This window comes from Typopeltis vanoorti, chromosome 13 (assembly GCF_054136105.1).
Source record: "Typopeltis vanoorti isolate ZY-2024b chromosome 13, IOZ_Tvanoo_1.0, whole genome shotgun sequence".
In the NCBI taxonomy this organism is placed as follows: Eukaryota; Metazoa; Arthropoda; class Arachnida; order Uropygi; family Thelyphonidae; genus Typopeltis; species Typopeltis vanoorti.
Genome location: NC_143561.1, coordinates 103,053,578 through 103,073,754, shown reverse-complemented (window position 1 = coordinate 103,073,754; position 20,177 = coordinate 103,053,578). Strand labels below are relative to the sequence as shown.

The following is a 20,177-nucleotide window of genomic DNA, read 5'->3' as shown; positions in this document are numbered from 1 at the left end:
GATTAAATGTGGAAACTCATTATTCTTGTTGAGAGGCTTATACGCTGGTTAGACATAATAACTAATATTTAAGGAATTGACAGCGTATACTGGAAATATAGATTAAATAAACTTTAATATACACTTTCCGATATTTCGGCGAACGTCACGTTGCCATCTTCTTGGGAACTTACTAAAAAGACACGTGCACACAAGTACTAACACAACAAATGAGGCTGAGGCTAGGACGCTAGCGTTTTCCTAAAATCCTGATGGTGCCCCCTGGCGGGCTATATTGGTAGTTCTTGGCCTTTGGGCTGAAGTTCTTTTGATAAAAGTTTCCCAAATTTGGGGCAGTTTCATGCATCCAAATTTGTTGAGGTTTGGCATGTTCCTAAGGGCCGAGGCTGATTCCATGAATAGTCTTTCATACTTGAACTTGCTGCGGTGTATTACTGTGGCTTTCTTCCATCTTATTCTGTGGCGAGTATCCAGAGCGTGGTCTGCAAGCCCAGAGTGGCTGTACTGGTGAAATTGGATGTAATCCTTGTGTTCTGAGATTCTGATATTTGCTGTCCTGCCTGTTTGGCCAAAGTAGGACAGTTTACAGCTGCAAGGGACCTGGTATACACCAGGTAGGTCTAGGGGAAGTGGTTGGTCTTTGGTGGAGCGGATAAGGGATGCCAGTTTTCTATGTGGTCTGTAACAAGTGGCCAAGTCATGTTTTTTTAAGATTTTATTGATTTTTTCTGAGGTGCCTCTGATGTAGGGAATAGTGATGGATGTAGAGTAATCTTTTTTGTGAAGGGGAGGGGGTGGTGGGTTGTGGATAACTGGGTTAAGTATTTTTTGGAGGGGGTAGCCGTTGGCTGAGAAAGTGTCACGGATGTGATTTAGTTCAGTGGTTAGGGCTTGATCATTAGAACATTCAAGTTCAAAGAACAAAAGTTCACTCCAATTGGTGCAATGACTTTAACTATCTCTTTCAGAATCCCACTAATCATTGACTCAAAACCAAGTACAAAATAAACACATTTAATAAAACTAAAACAATATATATATACACTTCTAGCAGTAATACATAACTATAACTACAGATTATATGGATCCAAGGCCTTATTTAAAAATATAAACTTACTCTTAAGACTAAACACTTTTTCTTTCACAATCACAAAAAAAATGTTCATAGTCTTTTTCTCTTTCTGTTAAGGCTCTTTTCCAGAAGTTATACAGCTCTGTACTTCATTTTCAGGATCCTTTTCATCAATCAATGTATCACATATAAAAGTCTTCTTGACTAAATCTTGTTTCCTTTTAGTAGCAATACTCATCAGATCATGCATCCTTAATACCTATAAATCTTCTTAATCAATATATTTTCTAAACATTCACTTTCAAGCATCCTTAATACTTATAGAACTTCCTTATCAATATTTTCTCTAAGAAAAACATTCACTTTAGAATGTAAGTAACAAGTTCTTCTTTCATTCATAATACTAAATGACAGTCTTAACTTTTTCCACTTTAAAAAAACTTACAGTTTCAAGATTTCCTTTTATTCATTACTTATTCCTCCTTGAAACCTATTATTTCCACTATTCCTTTTTCGGAATACACTATAAAATTTCTTCCGACTGCCACACACAAAAAAATCAAGTTCCTTCCAACTTGAATATTTTCCAGCCAGTGTTCTAAAAACATCCGAACGCTCTCTTGTTTACAACCGTTACTTGGATACGCAACGCTTTCCTTGTCAGCTGTCAATCACACATCAAATCCTCTCCGGGAGCATGCGCACTCCACAAAAGTCAGAAACTACGCACTGCAATAAAATGGCTGACTCGCTGTATCCATTAGCGCTAAGAGAAAGTCTTTCACAAAACACAAAATTCAACATTTTTAAACCACAACAAACTTTCTTATAAGTAACAAATATTCAGTTTAGTAAGTACATCAAATTTTTTTACTTCTTTACATGTTACTTCTAATATAACATTTTCATAACGAGCACATCACAAGTGCAGACACTGTGTGTATGAAAACAAAACTAACAAGCATAATTAATACCTAAAAATATTCAGAATTTTTAATATGATTATTTTTACAATTGAATCAGTGCTTTTCCTCCTCTCTGTACCAGTTCAAAATTTTAATCTATATCATTTACATTCATAATATTCTTAATGAGAATGGTGTTGATATTTTTATCGGCATTTGTCATTAAAGTATTTATCTATTATGTTCAGCAGCAGAATACCATTTCATTATTATTTGAGTTATGAATATATATATATATATATATATACTGAGCAGTTATTCAAAACTAAGGCGATTTTCTCCTTTTCTTTGTTCAGTTGCATGGTCCTGTTTTGAATGTTGCAAAAACATTCTTCAAATTTGTTGGCCTGGATGGCTGATGGTTAGTATATCTGCTCACCAACCAACAGCCTACCTGTTCAAATCCTGCCTCAGGAATGGATATTTGTGATTGGTTATATGGAAAGTGAATTCATTGCCAAGTATGAGACCTATGTCTTGCTTATTGGAGTGCTCAACTTGCTTTAAAAAAAGTTTCATATTTCATTTCAATAGCAGGTAAAAATTTAAACTATATTTATATGTGAAATGAATAAAAAAAAATAGATAAAAAAAAATTCGTAGTCCATGGTACTAATTGTACTACAGGTTTACAACTGTTGTGGGTGGAAGGGGAAAAAAAAAAATATATATATATATATATATTCCTGATCTCTTTCCCAAGCAGTTTTTAAAGCCAAATGTTTATTTGGAATGACTTTGTGGTATACCCTAGACTCAATTCATCTTTGCTTTGCCAAAAGCATTTTCTCAGCCATCGGTTTTTATTACATTTTTCTATTCTGTCTACACCCAGTTTTCAGCTGCAAAAGTATTACAGTTGATTATCTTGCCATGAAGTTTTTTTTATGTACACTTCCATGGGATTTCTTTTTTTAACTGCTTTTCCTCCTCTCTGTACCAATTCAAAATTTTAATCTATATCATTTACATCCGTAATATTCTTAATGAGAATGGTGTTATTTTTATTGACATTTGTCATTAAAGTTATTATCTGTTATGTTCAGCAGTTCTCCAATTTTCAAACATTAAACCAAAGGGTAATTGATGTGTGTTTTTATTTTAAAAAATTAATTTTTGATATAGATGTTTTTAAAATTGATTGGAAATTGACTATTGACTATATGATTTTTAGGGCTATGCTGTAGCTGTGTATTTGGTAAGGAGACTTAGCTCAACCACATTGTTACAGAGGTTAAAAGCATGTGGAGTTAGGAATCCTGATCATACAAGAGTTATGAGTTAGTATTGCATTAGTCTTCTGTATTTTGTTTTAAAATAATCTTGTTAAACAGAATAATTCTAGTATATAATCCCTTAATCAGTATAAAAATTTGGAGAATAACCTGAAAATTCAGAAAATTTTTGAAACTTGTTTTGAAAAAAGATTTTGGATTTTTCACCTCTTCTCCACAAAGAAAGTTACGAGGGTGGTCTGAAAAGTTTTCAACATAATCTCTCCCTTAAGACTAATACATTTATTCCAGCGATGCTCCAGCACCATTATCCCATCCCTGTAGTGGCTCTCAGTAAGATCTGTAAAATACCCCTCTGCAGCTGTAATCATCTCTTGATTCGAAGAAAAACGCTGACCAGCAAGTAAGAGTTTTAGTTTTGGGAAGAGATAGAAGTCAGAGGGAGCCAAATTTGGGGAATAGGGTGGATGTTACAACAATTCATAGTGCAGATCCCATAATTTTCCCATTGCCAAAAACACCTTTGTGGGCCGGTGCATTGTCCTGACAAAAGATAGTTTTTTCTTCTGCAAAGTGGATCTTTTCTCATGAATTTTTTCGTCTAGTCTGGTTAAAAGATTAGAATAATATTCCCAGTTATTGTTTTACAATTTTCAAGATAATTAATAAACAAAATGTCTTTAACATCCCAAAACACTGATGCCATGACATTTCCTGCTGATGGAACTGACTCTGTCTTCTTTGGTGCTGAACAACTACCTTCTGTCCACTGTTTTGACTGATGTTTGGATTCTGGTGTATAATGGTGAATCCAAGTCTCATCCATAGATTTTTCAGAGATTTTCATGCGAGTGTGTTTTTGATGTGCTGTGAACAAGTGCAGCACCCATTTTGCACAAAGCTTTTTCATTTGCAATTCTTCATGCAAAATATATCCTACACATTCTTTTGAAATGCCTATAGTCTCAGCAATTTCACTTTGACTCACCAGTCACCATTACCATATCGTGCAGTTGATCAATGATTTCTGGTGTTGTTACACTTTTTGGACGTCCTTCACGTGGGTCATCTTCAAGTCTGGTACGGCCATGTTTAAACTCAGCAACCCATTTCTTAATTGTCAGAAATGAAGGAGAAGAGTGCCCATAAACTTTTATGAACTTCGAATGCATTTCTTTTGGCATTAAACCTTCTTTTATGAAGAATTTTATAACCTTGCGTTACTCAATTTTATCCATTTCCAGGGATGGATATAGACAACACTTTTGCTTAAGACAGCTGTATAAAACAAATTACTTGATAGAATGACTTGCAATTTCACATGAATGCTTATGGCAGATGCACCAACTTAGAAAAAAAAAATCTTGCCAATAGTGTTGCCATCTATGGCTAAGACTGGGAACTTTTCAGACCACCCTTGTATATAAAAGTAAAGAAAAAATGAAGAGCAGCTGGTCCAAGAGTAAGAAGTTTTTGTTCAGCATTGAAATTAGAAAATACTGTTTCAATTAATAAAGAGTCATTGGCAGTTTCTACGTACTGTTATCAGAGTTACTTTACTTTACTTCTCTATTGGTAGTCTTCATTTTCATTTCATGATAATAAGTCTTATAGCCTGGTCTACTGTAGTTTGATACCAGAACAAGTTTGAGTGTTTTCCTGTATCGCTCTTTAGTTTATATTTTAGTATTTCTTTCTTTACTCTGGGTGACACTAATTTCTGCTGATGTTATTCTGTGTTAGTCCTTATTTCGTGTTGAACTTTCACATATGAAACGTAAGGAATATTCTATCAAGAAAGGGTATTTGTGGAACTACAAGGCAGGTGATTATGACATGCTTAGGAAGAAGCTTAAATCGGTACTATGTCATGAAACACTTCAGGGAAGAATGTTAGTAGTGCATGGGATATAGTTAAGGGTCATCGACAGAAAGCAGTATTAAATTGTATACCTATTGTAAGGAGGGTTAATCAGGTAGGAGTTAGATGGATGAGTAATATCATTATGCACGAGCTGCAGAAGAGGAACATGCTATGGAGAGTATATAAAGAGAAAGGTGACCATCAAACTCATGAACAATACAAGGCAAAGGCAAGGAAGGCAAAATCAGATGAGAAGAATCTAGCTGAGAAGGCCAAAGGGAATCCCAAACACTTCTTTTGTTATGTGGCAAGTAAAAGAAAGAAAGAATGACTATGGAAGATTAACCTTAATGTGAGTGATGATGATTCATGAGGAGACAGAAGAAGATAAAATAGTTGAGTTACTGAGTGACCACTTTGCAAGGATATATCATCCTAGTGAAGTTACTGCTTTAACCTATGTGACAGACACTAATGTGGGATCAGAGGTGGATGAATTGAAGGTTCTTAGGATATTGAAGAATCAGTGTAAATACAGCTGTGGAATTAGTTGGGATATCAGCTAGGGTTTTACAAGAATGTGCAAAGGAACTGCCATCTTTGACTAGGCTCTTTAATTTAAGTCTCAGCTCTGGTAGAGTTCCAAGTGAGTGGAAAGCAGGCAAAATAATTCCTTTGCATAAGGAAGGTTCTAAGACTACTGTAGTAAATTATAGACAATCAGTATCTCTGGTGTGGTGGTAAAAGTACTAGAAAAATTGGTGAAAAAGAGAATTCAAGAATGGGTAGATAAAAATGATACTGTATGAGGGTCAACATGGCTTTGTGAAGAGTCAGTCATGCCTTAGTAATTTACTAACTTAGAGTACCAGGTGAGTTGGATAAAGAAATGGCTATAGGATGATTTTGCAAATGGATTTGACAGAATACCACATGGAACTTTGTTATGCAAATTAGAACAAATGGGGATGGTATGACTGGTTAAGTGGATAAGAGGGTGGCTGCTGGACAGATATCAAAAAGTGTTATACGGAGGGGCAGAAACAGGTTACTAGTGGTGTGCCACAAGGTTCGGTGCTGGGGCCATTGCTGTTTGATTTGTACATAAATGATTTAGGAAATAACCTGAAATAAGCTTGCAGGACAATATAGGCTGTCAGTATGGGCAAAAAGTAAATGGGTATCAGTTTAGTGTTGAGAAATGTTAAGTTATTCATTTTGGGATAAATATATTACAAGCCATATATCACTTGATGGCACTGTACTCCAGGAAATAGACCCCCCCCACATCAAGAGTCAGTTGATGTAGGGGGGGTAGACAGAGTTAAATTTTAGAGGATATGTTGCTAAGGTAGCCCATAAGATTATTTGGCTATTGAAGAACACCTGACATGTAGAGATATGGAAGCTGTCATTCCTTTTTATAAGGCCTTTATATGCTGAAGTCTGGTCCCCTGGGTTTCTTGGGGATGAGCAAGTGACCCAGAGGATCCAGAGGTGAGTGGCCTGTAGAATGCTCTCTATGAGGATAGATTAAATGTGTGTGGATTGCATAAGTTGGTTGACAGGAGAAAAAGAGGGGATATGATAGAAACATTTAAGTTGCTTATGATGTAGGGGAAATGTTTCAGCACTATTCTAGAGGGACCAGAACAAGGGATCATCTCTAGAAGTTGAATAAAGGTGTGAGGACTAGATTTTTTGCTTGGAGAGTAGTGAATGAGTGGAATGGGTTACCAGAGTCAGTTGATGTGGGTTGTTAAATTCAAGGAGAGATATGATAGATTGGGTCTCCTACGATGAGTCTTCGGACTCCATGATCGTGCCCATATAATAATAATATAACATAAGAAGCTTCTGTATAGATATTCTTAAATTTGTATTTCTTTGCATTAAATTTAAATATAATTTTTTACACCAGTAAATTTATTAAATCTATGCTTTTGTATCTGTTCTTTTAGTGTAACTTATATTACACTGGGATAATTAAAATTATGACTTAGTTCTGTTCTTCTTCTGACAATCGGTATTTGTTTTTCGATAATTTCCTTCTTTGATAATTTAATTTTAACTGTCAGTTAAAACTGAGAGACAGATGATTTGTGTTGAGAATAAATTAATGACATCAGAAGTTTGTTTCATGACCATTGTCTGTGCATAGTTAAAATTAAAATAGAACAACAGCTAAAAATTATATCTTTTGCTGCAGTATATGATATTAAAAGTGGGCAATCTGGACCTGTAATCATTCAAGTTCAAACAAAATGATGTTGATACTGATGCTATTTCTCTCCCAATTTCACCAACTATTCTGATAACTTTGTCTTCTCCTTAAATGTTGATTTCTTCCTGTCCTATTTTCCTAAGATTGAATCTTTCTCAGAAATTTTAATGTTCATAGCATAAACTGGTTTTCCTCCTACAGTTGCATAACCAAAGCAGGTAGAGATTGAGATTTGCCATCACTGATGACCTTACACAAATTGTTCACATGCCTACCAGAATACCAGCTAATCCTAACCACTCTCCAACACCCTGGATCTCTTCCTCACAGGTGACCATGTGAAGTACACACTGTGACTGCAGGTGATTCAGAGTACCATCTAGTGCTTTTTCTCTTATCTCATGGAACAATGCTCACATAACCACTCTGAAACAAGAGTTGTCAGGCATTATAACATTGCCAAGTGGGATGATCTTTGTAATTCCTATGCCTAATTCCCTTGGTTAGACTATTTTTCAGTCTTCCAACAATATATGCACTGAACATATCAAAATAATCCTTATTAGTATAAAAAACAATATTCCCTAATCTACTCTAAATTGCCTTCCTCTGAGCCTTGATTCTCCAGAAGGTGTGCTAGGACTGTACAGATGGAGAATCAAGTGCATAGTGCAACTGGCAGAGGAAGACTGTTCCAGAAGACAGCAGCAACATAACAAGCTTTTGCTAGAAAGATTAGAAGAATATTGTCCAGATTAAACACCAAAAACCCCCGTAGTTGTAATGTGTTTATGCCAAAAAAAGCTTGGTGTCAGGGTAATACCAGGAACAGAATCTCACCTTGTCTACAGAGCTGAATGCTGTCATGGAAATGAAAGATGAGTTTGGAGTTGAACTGTGAAGGGGTGTTGGGTGCATGCATATCAGTGGATTTAGTAGAATGGAGGAATTATTGATGCTAGTTCATCTGAACAATTAGCATGGACATATTTATAGAAGATGCCTATATGAAAGCAGAGGTAAGAGGCAAGTCATTAATCAATCTAATTGCCTTCTGTCTTGAGTAAGGTATTTTTAGGGCGCTCTTAGGAAAACCCCAAAATGTGAGAGCAAACTTCAGTAGTTGGGCAGATTTGTGATTTGTAGTTAATAGCAGTTCAGAAAGAGACTTTTTTTGGATACCAAGGAAACAATAGTTGTAATGTGTTGATGCCAAAAAAAAAGCTCGGTGTCAGGGTAATTCTTGGAATTACCCTGACACCATTAACAGAATCTCACCTTGTCCACAGAGATGAGTGCTGTCATGGTTATTTTTGTTGGAAAAGCAGAACCATGTTTTTCTAGCATTGAAATTGACAAGGTTATCATAATCCCATTGAAGAATTTGATAGAAACAGAATTGAGGGTAGTGGAGGTAGATGCTCTGTAGTTGGTGTGATTTAAATAATGCAGGGTTTGTCAAATAAAGGATAAAAGGAGTGAACTAGTGCTGTCACATGCACGCACTGAGAGAGAGAGAGCTTGGAAAGAAGTCACCGGACACCATAGTGTAAGGAACAAACAGCCATGATGCCTAGAGGAAAAAAATACATTTATACCTTAATAAGATGTAGGATCTCCTTTTGCTGTGATGACTGCAGCAATCATATGAGACATACTTTCCACAAGCTTACAGTAGTGATCAATAGGAATTCTGGACCATTCTTTTTAGGCAGGTTGAGGTCTTGGACTGTTGTGGCCCCTTGTGTCCCTTGACGTTATTCAATGCTCCAGTTCATCCCACAGATTTTCACTAGGGTGCAGATCAGGGTACTGTGGAGTTAAGTGTGCTTACATACATGTCTTCAAATCATGCAGTTACAGCAGCAGCCTTATAAAAAGGTGCATTATCTTGCTGAAAGAGACAATGGTCAGTTCCATAGAAACACCACAAGGTAGGATGCATTGCATTGTTCAAAATGTTCAGATACCTCTGAGTTCAGTATTCATGGCACACAAGCAGAGGTTCAAGGCCAAACTTGGACCATATCATCACACCATCATGACCTCTGAATTTCATACTTGAGGCTATGCACTCTGATAAGAAATGTTCACTGGGCATCTTCCACATCCACACCATCCAACTGCTCGGTAAAAGGTGTAGCATGATTTACTATTCCATAACAACACAGCTTTCCATGCTTCCACGTCCCAATGTACATGCTCTTTGCACCTCTAAAGACGATGCTGCATGTTGGTTCTGGTAATATGGAGCTTGCAGTCCTACCATGGAAACCGATGTTGCAAGCATTGGTTCTAAATGTTTTTGTGCAGATTAGTGTTCAGTTGATGTCTGGAACTACACATTCAACATCTTGGCCAACAAATGATGGTTTTTACATATTATCCTTTGTAGCATTCTACAGTCAAGTTCAGCGAGTGTGGTGGGTTGTCCTCTGCAGGTAGCATTTGCAGTTGACTCCCTGTGCTGCCATCTCAGTATGGTATCACTGATGGTTGATCTCGGATGACTCGATTGTCAACAGTTTGCTGAAAAGATGGGCCTGCAACATGGTTTCATTCACAATGTTTCTTTCAAACTCCATCAGTTCCCTTTCAGCAGTTTCACCTTTGCACAATGCACCTTGCCCATGGTGGTGTCTATTGAGTTTTTTTCCATGCTGTGTGTGTGTGTACAGTATGTGACAAAAAAAGAACAATACTAAATAACTACAATGATATATGTTCTGGAGTAAATGAGTTTATTAACAAAGAAATATGTTAGGTATAGTTTCTGTGAAATTTCCCATGCTACTCCTCTTAAACACTGTTATAATTATGGCTATTATAGCCTGTTTTTGTTTAGGAGTGTCCCTTATTTTAAATACATTGGCTATTATTACTCAAAAAAGGGTATATATATATTTTAGGGCATTATGGGTGAGTATAGAAGATAATTATAGCAGATTAAAGGTGGAAAAATTTTGTACATACCCTGTTTTGATATTAGGATGTCTTCCAATTTCATGATCCTGCTGAAGGTTGTTTATAACGAGGGGGGGGACATGGGGGATGTTTTGACATCACAACCCATCCCCATGCCCCCCTCGTTATATATAGCCAATGTATTTAAAATAAGGGACACTCCTAAACAAAAACAGGCTATAATAGCCGTAATTATAATAAAAGAAATATATGTTTACACATGATGATATGTACATCCACAACTATCGGTGGAGTCTTGGTTGAATAAAGCATTAACGACCATAGATTTTGTGCTCGTAATGGGCACTTCATCTTTGAAGACAGGTTTTGTAGCACATGCAGAGGTTCTCTGTCATCTTGGTGAACAAGGGTTGGGACATCTGCTGGACATGTTCTGCAGATCTTAGCAGTGGCCTGCTGGCGATTTTGAAAAAATAACTACTTAACATTAAAACGCGATTAAATAAAAAATAATTTCAATGAAGCCCACGGGCCACTAAGCTATACTGCGATATTTAGAATTGTAAGATGCTTTCCAGATTCACAAGGAATGCTGTGCATTTGATACTTTACATAAAATCCTATAAAAATAAATATTAAATAGACATGCTTCTTCAGCCATCTACCAGGGCCAAGTGGTACTTAAGTACTAGTACTAACATCGCAGGTAGATGGCTGAAGCAGTAGTTCATTTGAGTGTGCTATATAGTGCCTTCCAGATACATCTTGAAGGTTCTCGATACGTTGTTATTTTCATATAAATACAAGAGGATCTCATCCACAGTCAGTCAGTCATGAACAGTGTGATGTTCATGTATAAGCACACACAGGTTTGTCATGTCAGCCATAGCCTATTGTGGTTTTATATTGCCAGACTTTTTTCATTAGTGTGAGACATTCAGTGGATAATAACCGTTACATGGCCAGTTTGGATCATTTTTTGGGTTCACCTTCCATCACTATGGCATCTATAAGTAAAAAGCATAAATCATGTGATTGTGATTTTTAATGAAAAGTGTACCAATTTGTACTTTTTTGTGCCGATCGATGATAAGCCAGTGTTTAATTTGTCGTGAGTCAGTGCAATATACAATATAAAACGACACTATGAAACAAAGCATGCGTTCAATTTCGATTGCCTTCAATGGCGGCTTCGTGTGGACAAAGTGAACCATCTCCAAATTGATTGAAAATGCCGGCAGGGCACATTTAAAAGGCAGAGGGAAGAGAGCGAAGTGTGCATGAAAGTTATGTAATAGCTGAAAAAATTGCTAAAAAATCAAAAGCCTTCTTGGACAGCGAGTTTGTGAAAGATTTCTCATCGCTGCTAGGGATATTCTGTACCTAAATAATAAGAAAGTTTTAAAAAAAAGAGTTTTTCTAGGATAACTGTAGCACATGTCGAAGAACTTGCCAATGACATTGAAGGAGCTTTAAAAATACAGTCATCCAAATTTACGTCATATTCACTTGCTTTAGATGAGAGCACAGGTGACAGGGATACAGCACAACTGGCTATCTTTGTCTGTGGCATTGATCAACAATTCACTGTGACAGAAGAACTGCTAGTGCTTGTACCTATGAAGGGAACGACAAAAGGCACTGATATTCTTGAAGCTGCCAAGAAAACGCTCCGCCTTTTCGACCTCAGCTTAACCATCCTTGGGGGTATGGTAACGGATGGTACCCCTGCTATGGTGGGAAAGAACGAAGGGTTTGTTGCGCTGATACAGAATGAACCGGAACTAGAAGGAAAAAATTTCGTCCATTACCACTGTTTAATCCACCAGGATAAGTTGTGCCCGAAAACTATTGGATTTCAGAATGTCGTGAAAGTTATTATGACTGTCGTCAACATTATTAGGGCAAGAGGATTGAATCATCGTCAATTCCAATAGTTTTTGACCCAAGTGCACGAAGCGGATCACAGCGATGTGGTTCATTATAGCGATGTGCGTTGGTGAAGCGGAGGGAAGGTTCTTAAGAGTCTTTGACTTAAGGAGCGAAATACAGCAGTTCATGCAAACAAAGGGGATTCCGATTGCCGAATTTAACTATCCGAAGTGGATGACAGACTTTACCTTTGTGACCGACATCTCGTTGCATATGAATGACCTAAATGCATGGCTACAATCCAAAGATCAACTGGTGCACACTCTGTTTGATCATATCAAAGCTTTTGTGACCTAGCTCAAACTTTGGGAGGCACAACTCTCAAAAAAGACTTAACTAATTTTCAGCTTCTCGCTGAGTCCAACTGTTTGTCTCTTGATGAATACGCTACAAAATTAGCCGTTTTGCGAAGTGAGTTCGAAGAGAGATTTAGTGATTTTTCATAACAACAGTCTTCTTTAGATTTATTTTCAACGCTATTCAGTGTCAATGCTGCCGAAATGCCAGGCTCAGTACAAGTACAGGTGCTTCAACTCCAAAACAACTCTTCTTTGAGAGAAAAATTATTCAATGTTCCCTTGCTTACATTTTACAAAGACTACATTTCTGAGGATGCAATCCCTAATCTTCGCCAGCATGCTTTGAAGATGTGTGCTTTGTTAGGAAGCACATACTTATGTGAGCAGTTCTTCTCCAGAATGAAGTCCAAGACAAGAACTCAGATTACGGACCAACATCTCGAGAATACTCTGCCCATGGCAACTTCCAATATTGATGCCAACATCGACAAGCTGGTCAAGGGGAAAAAAATCCCAAGTTGCCCATTGACGTAAAAAATTAACGTTTTCTGCATTAAATTATCTTTTTTCAAATATCGATTGTATTTACTTATCATGAACCCGACTCCTATCTACGCTCTTAAAGCTGAGTTTGTTTATTTTTATAGGATTTTATGTGAAGTATCAAATGCACAACGTTCCTTGTGAATCTGGAAAGCATCTTACAATTCTAAATACTGCAGTATAGCTTAGTGGCCTGTGGGCTTCATTGAAATTTTTGATGCGGCCCGCACTGTCTGAAAGGTTACCCTGCATTAGTATGTATCCCACTTTGCAAAGCACCCCCCCCCCCCCTTCAGGCATGTATGATGGCCACTACCCAGACTGGTTTCGACTTTTATTGAGGTCTCTACAGTGCGAGCCAGAGCCAGGAGAGATACCAAGGTTGAAGTAATGCAGAAGTCGTATACATCTAACATGGCTTTATGATGAGCCAGTCACGTCTTAGTAATAATTGTCACTTTTTATAATAGAGTGACAGCTGAGTTGAATAAAGGAAACATGATTATTCTGCTCGATTTTGCAAATGCATTTGACTAAATATGGGGTGGAACTCTGTTACGCACATTAGAACAAATAGGGGATAGTTATAACATTGGTTATGTGTATAAGAGGATAGTTGCTGGACTGATATAAAAAAAAAAAAAAAAAAAAGTGGTATATGGAAGAGCAGCATCCAGGTGAAATTCTAGTGATTAGTAGTGTGCTATAATTTTCAGTGCTTTAACTACTAGTGTTCAGCTTTTTACATAAATGATATAGGAAATAACCTGAAAGGAAACATTTAATCCTCTGCTGTTGATGCAAAATTAAGTTGAGTAATAGTGAATCAAGGTGATGTTGGAGAGCTTGCAGGACAATTTAAATAGGCTGTCAGTATGGGCAAAAGATGATGGGTATCAGTTTAATATGGAGAAATGTAAAGTTATGCAGTTTAGGATAAATGGATTACAAGCTGTGTACCACATTGACGGAACTGTACTCTAGGAAATAAATGAAGCTAGGGATTTAGGGGTGGTGGTAGACAGAGAGTTGTACTTTAGAGGATATATTGCTAAGGTAACTCTTAAGATTACTTGGTTATTGAACAACATAGTAACAAGTAGAGACAAGGAAGTTGTTATTCCTCTTTATAAACCCTCAATACATCCATATCTTGAATTACTGTGCTCATGTCTGGTCTCATGGAGAAGCCTTGAATCCTCTCTTGGTTGATAAGTGAAAAAGATGTGATATGCTAGAAACATTTAAGTTACTTAAAGGGTTTTATAGGATTGATGCAGGCAAAATGTTTCGGCACTTAGCTGGGGGGGGGGGGGGAGAACAAGAGGCCATTCCTGTAAGTAGATTAAAAGTATGGTTAGTAAGGGCATGAGGACTCGATTTTTCACTCGGAGAGTTGATCGAATGGAATGGGTTGCCAGAGTCAGTTGTTAGCGCTTTGTCTCTTAATGGGTTCAAGTAGAAGCATGATAGATTTTGTGGGGAGTTTGGGTCTCTCTCAATGAGGCTTTGGACACCATGGAAACCAGTAGAGTAGTAATAATAAGTGGTTGGTTGATAGACAGGTATGAAAGAATAGGATATGATGGGTGTGTGAATCTACCAGATTTAAGATGAACATTGGTGTGCTATAGGGATCAGTTTTTGGACCATTTGTTGTTCATTTTACACATTAATGACATTAGAAAGGATCTAACAGATGTTCAATTGTTTGCTGGTGATTCAAAGATAGGCAGGGCAAGTGAGGATGATTCTGATATCTAGCAGTTATAGAATGATTTGAATTGGCTGGAAATTTGGACAAATGATAAAGGCTACCATTTCAATTTTAGTAAGTGTAAAGTTATGCACTTTGGCATGATGAGATTTCCAGCAGTATATTAATATTACCAGGGTTATGCTACAAGATACTGATGAGTTTGGTGGTCTTGTCATTTTGCTAGATAGGAATTGATAAGTTTGTCAGAAACAGTGGTTGAATTTAGTAATAGAGTAATATAGTATTAACATACTGAGAATATACATATAAATGAGGCAACTGTTATGTCTCCAACTGTTGAAAGCAGTCATGCAATTTTAACTTGGGAGATGCCAATGCATGTAATTGCTTTGAATGGAATGGGACATATAAAGAACTATAAGGCAAGTGATTATAGTAAACTGAGAAGGCAGCTTGATGCTGTGCCTTGGCATGAGAAACTGCATGAAATTCATTAATGCTGCTTGAACGAAGCTATATCTGGCTGCATCACATGCACTATGTACATTGATCACATGGGTGGTAAGTGAATAAATAACCCTACATAAAGTGTGTATGTTGCATATCAAATATTGTGAGAATAGTGATTGGGTGATCACTATAAAGTGTGGTTGTGAAATTGAATATTATGAAAATAAGTTAGCTAAATAGGCAAAATGAAATCAAGAGAATTTTATCACTGTGTAGCAAGTAAAAGGAGGAATTACCATGGAAAAATAAACTTAGCTGAACGTGAGTGAGAAAAATGTTGGGTGTGAAAATAACTGGGTTGTTAGGTGTTCACGTTAGTAAGATATGTTCTGGGCAACTATTAGATTTCTGAAGAGGAATACCGGAGAGGAACACAACAAAAGAATAAGCATGAGTTAGAAAATTAAAGCTGTTACAAGAGCTTGACTCAAATACAGTAGATGGCATGCAGCACAGTCTGAAGGAATGTGCAAAAAGAATTAACAATGCATCTCACCAGGTTGTTCAGCATGAGTCTCAGCATGTGCAAGATTCCTCATAAGTAAAAGGAGAGCAAGATAATTTCATTATATATAAGGAATGGAGCTAAGATCAGTATAGTGAAGTATAGACCAATTAGTATGTTTAGTGTAGTTATCAGGAGGTTATTGGAAAGTTTTTAGTTTGCATTTGCGTCAAAACATGGGTAGATAGCTCTAGGATCCTCTATAGAGGAAACATGAGTTTATTAAAGATAGGTCTTGCATTAACAGTCTGCTCATGTTGGACAGATGCTTGCCAATCTACAGTGTGGCATTCTTTGAAGACATGTGCCACGAATCCGCTTATTTCTTCTCTCTTGTTTTCGACATTGCCTACATGTACTTTTATACAGATTTAGAAACTTTTCTCTGTTTGACCCATGAACACCTTTCTGCAGTAATATGAAATCTTGTTACTGTGGAAAGATTTAATCATGTTGGGCAGAACTGAGTTTACATTCAAAGCCTGTGAAAACGTATTTTGTTAAATAAATGTCTGGTTTAACAGCAGGAGTTTGAAACGACCCTGTTATAATAGTAGTGTTTCAGAATATCCTTCTTCAGCAGCACAGGTTTAAGTGTAATTTATGGAATTACTCATTTTATTATTACCCAAGACCCCATGGAGCCAAAGACTCATCTAGGAGGTCCTTTTATCATACACACAGCTCATCATACTGTGCTTTAAACACACTCAAATACTCTACAGACACCACACTTTCAGGCAAGGCATTCCAATCATTCACAACTCTGCATGAAAAAAACCTGCTTCTCACGCCCTCTTTATACAGTTTCCAGGGATGACCTCTGGTTCTCCCCTGAGAACCAGAGGTCATCTAGGAGGTCCTTTTATCATACACAGCTCATCATACTGTGCTTTAAACACACTCAAATACTCTGCAGACACACTCAGGCAAGGCATTCCAGTCATTCACAACTCTGCATGAAAAAAACCTTCTCACGCCCTCTTTATACAGTTTCCAGGGATGACCTCTGGTTCTCCCCTGAGAACCAGAGGTCATCCCTGGTTCTCAGGGGAGAACCAGGGAACCCCCTTTTAGCTGTTTAAATTTCTGAAGAATAATAAATTGTATACTGTCATTTAAATAACTATTATTTTAATATTTTTGGCATTCCTAATTTTAAAGCTAATGCAGTTTCAAGGATTGTTGTAAAAGTTGCACATTAAAATTAACAACAAACAAAAATTATTTCTTTATTTTCTAGAGTAAATGAAATCAAATTCCGAAGGATAGCTTAAAAAAGAAAAATCTGTATGTAAAGATTATTCCCCCCCCCCCCCCTAGAATAGCATGTAGTGATATTTTTGTGGGGCCAAAATATCTTTTAGAAAGTGTTTAATGATAATTAACTCACTTTCTGCCTTATTTTTTTTATTTACGAGTGTGTGCTTAATTGTGTGGATTTTAAAAAAGTTTTTATTTTTGTTTTATTGTATACTTTATTGTGTATCATGACACAATGCATAAAACAATGGTGATTTCAACATGTGTGAGTTTGTATGCTGCAATATATGCATTTAATAGAACAACACATTTATAGAAGTTGGAAGTTTATTTTTCACTTGGTTAGACTATAATAATAGTTTAATCCTTTATCCAAGTGTAAGCAAACAAAGTTTGCACCTGAAAATATCTTCAGGACTGGGGTTAGGTAGTGCAACACCAGGCAACTCCGAGTAAAGGTGGACCAAGATCTCATCACTCTTTGTCTCAGTATCTCCCATAATGCAAAGCACATCTCCTTGCAGACATGTATACTGCTAGGCATTAAGGGAAGGGCCACTACCCAGACCGGTTTCAACCTTTATTGAGGTCTCATCAGTGGGAGGCAGACCCAAATGTGGAGATACTAAGGCAGAAGTAGGAGAGGTCATATTTACCTATAGGAATTGCCAACAGGTGTACCACCTTTTTATTGAATTACTCTGGATTTAGAGAAAGATGTTGGAAGTTTATTTTTCACTTGGTTAGAATAATAAATTTAGTTTAATCCTTTATCCAAATGTAAGCAAACAAAGTTTGCACCTGAAAATATCTTCGGGACTGAGGTAAGGTAGTGCAATACTAGGCACCTCTGAGCAAAGGTGAACCATAGGTAAATATGACCTCTCCTATTGCTTCTGCCTTAGTATCTCTACGTTTTGGTCTGCCTCCCACTGATGAGACCTCAATAAAGGTTGAAACTGGTCTGGGTAGTGGCCCTTCCCTTAATGCATAGCAGTATACATGTCTGCAAGGAGATGTGCTTTGCATTATGGGAGATATTGAGACAAGGAGTGATGAGAGCTTGATCCACCTTTGCTCGGAGTTGCCTGGTGTTGCACTACCTTTCCCCGGTCGTGAAGATATTTTCAAGTGCAAACTTTGTTTGCTTACACTTGGATAAAAGATTAAACTAAATTTATTATAGATTTATAGAAGGAGAACAAAACCAGTGAGTGGGTTTGTCATCATTGCCAGATGTGTGAGACCAGTAAGAAAAATGATAGTGGTGAGTTGAAAAACAAAATGTGTGCAAATGCATTTGTGAATGTGACATTGATGTTGCATTTGGTATCAGTGACTGCAAGAATGAAACGATGGAAAATTAAGAGAATGACCAGATAGTAGTGGAAAAAATAGTGCACTTATATGGAGTTCTCTACAGAACTAAACATAAAATTGAGTATTAGAGAAATGCCTGGCAGATCTTATGACAGAAGCAAAAGACGGGAGAGATGCAAGTGGAGAGATCAGGGTATGAAAGAGCAAAAACATGAGAATAAGGATCAAATTTTGTATGGTGATTCACTGATAGAAGAAATGCTTGAGGAGAGTGATGAGATTGCATTTTCTTTGTGCCAAAATTAAGAATTTTAGTGATAATGTGAAGAATGTAGAGAGTAAGGTGTGTGATGTTTGTTTTGGCAGGTGACACTTGTGGTATGCAAAACAGGAGGATGAGAAAGTAGTGTGTTACCACGGTATGGTAGAGGCCAGCTGAAATGGAGAGTTACGATTATGAATGAGTCAGTGCAGAGATTGTGTAGGAGGAATGGTGTGACATTTGTGAATGTGTGGAGGGAGTTTTGATTGAAGGAAAGATTTATATAAGGTGGATGGCTTGCATTTGAATGAATTTAGTGTCAGGAGTCTTGAGAAAGTATTGTTTAGTGAGAGTTTAGGCAGACAAAGTTAAGGAAGCTGGAATGTTTGTAGGAGGGTATGCAGGTTAGTGTGGGTCAAGTCATCCTAGAGGTTAGTAAGTGGGAAAGTGATCACATGATGCTGAATGTAGCTCCCCAGGTTCTTAACTTTAGTTGGCTAAACAGCATAAGATATAAGGGAGGTTGTGGAATGAAAGGGATAATTCAGTTTATCTATATTAATGCCAGATGTATTTGGAATAAAGGCGAGGAGTTTTTGACATTGGTTTAGCTCAACTTGGCAAAAAGTTATGGACATTAGTGAGACTTTGTTAGGTTAGGGATGCAGAGGACAGATCATTTGAGGCTATCTAGTGTTAGATAGAAGCCAACAGAAGGAAATATATAATCCAGGGAGTAAAAGGGAGAATGTAGATGACACATATTGGCAAATTAGCATGAGTGCTAATTTGAGGTCAAGTGATTATTATGATGAATTTCAACTATGGGGACATAGATTAGGAAAAGGAATGGTCATAGGCAGAGAAGGAAATGGAATTTATACAGTTACTGAGAGATAATTACCCAATATGGCATGTAATGGAGAGGACACAAGGTTCGAGAGTGCTGGATCTGGTCACAATATCAGAGAACTTAACAGTAACTAGTCTGGCTATGGTGCCTCCACTAGGGAAAAATGATCATGTAGTCTTGACCTGGGAAATTGCCAGACATGGAATTTCTGTTAAGAAGGGATATATGTGGAGTTACAAAGCAGGTCATTATGACAACCTTAAGAAGTCAGCTTTCAGTGGTGCATTGACATGAGAATAATTTGGAGGAGAGATATGGTGGCAGTGCATGGGCGGTCGTCAAAGGGGTTTGAAGAAATCAGTATCAGACTGTGTACCCAAACAGAAGCGTAAATCAAGTAGGAGTTAAATGGATGAATAGCATCATTAAGCAGTATTTGCAGACAAAGAAAAGCACTTGTTGAAGGAGCAGTATAAGGCACAGGGAAGAAGAGTGACTTTTGCATAGTCAGGAAGGCCAAAACTAATTATGAGAGAAAGCTAGCTGATGAGACCAAAGAAATCCTAAAGAGTTTTCACTGTATTGTAAGTAAAAGGACGAATGACTATAGAAGGATAAGCTTAAAAAGTGCTGATGATGGGGAGGTAAGAGAACCAAATGAAATAGTTGAATGACTGAGTGAGCA

The 20,177-nt window shown here is 37.2% G+C and overlaps 1 protein-coding gene across 6 annotated transcripts in view; it reads left to right on the top strand.

The window, feature by feature from the left end:
* LOC150100425 (E3 SUMO-protein ligase PIAS2-like) overlaps nucleotides 1-20,177 on the top strand; it is a 380,802-nt gene that overhangs the window by 186,701 nt on the left and 173,924 nt on the right. For all 6 annotated transcript variants that reach the window (XM_090403234.1, XM_090403237.1, XM_090403233.1 and 3 more), the window contains one exon: nucleotides 3,212-3,317. In XM_090403234.1, the coding sequence (XP_090259360.1) occupies nucleotides 3,212-3,317 (106 nt within the window). The remainder of the gene's footprint in view (nucleotides 1-3,211; nucleotides 3,318-20,177) is intronic.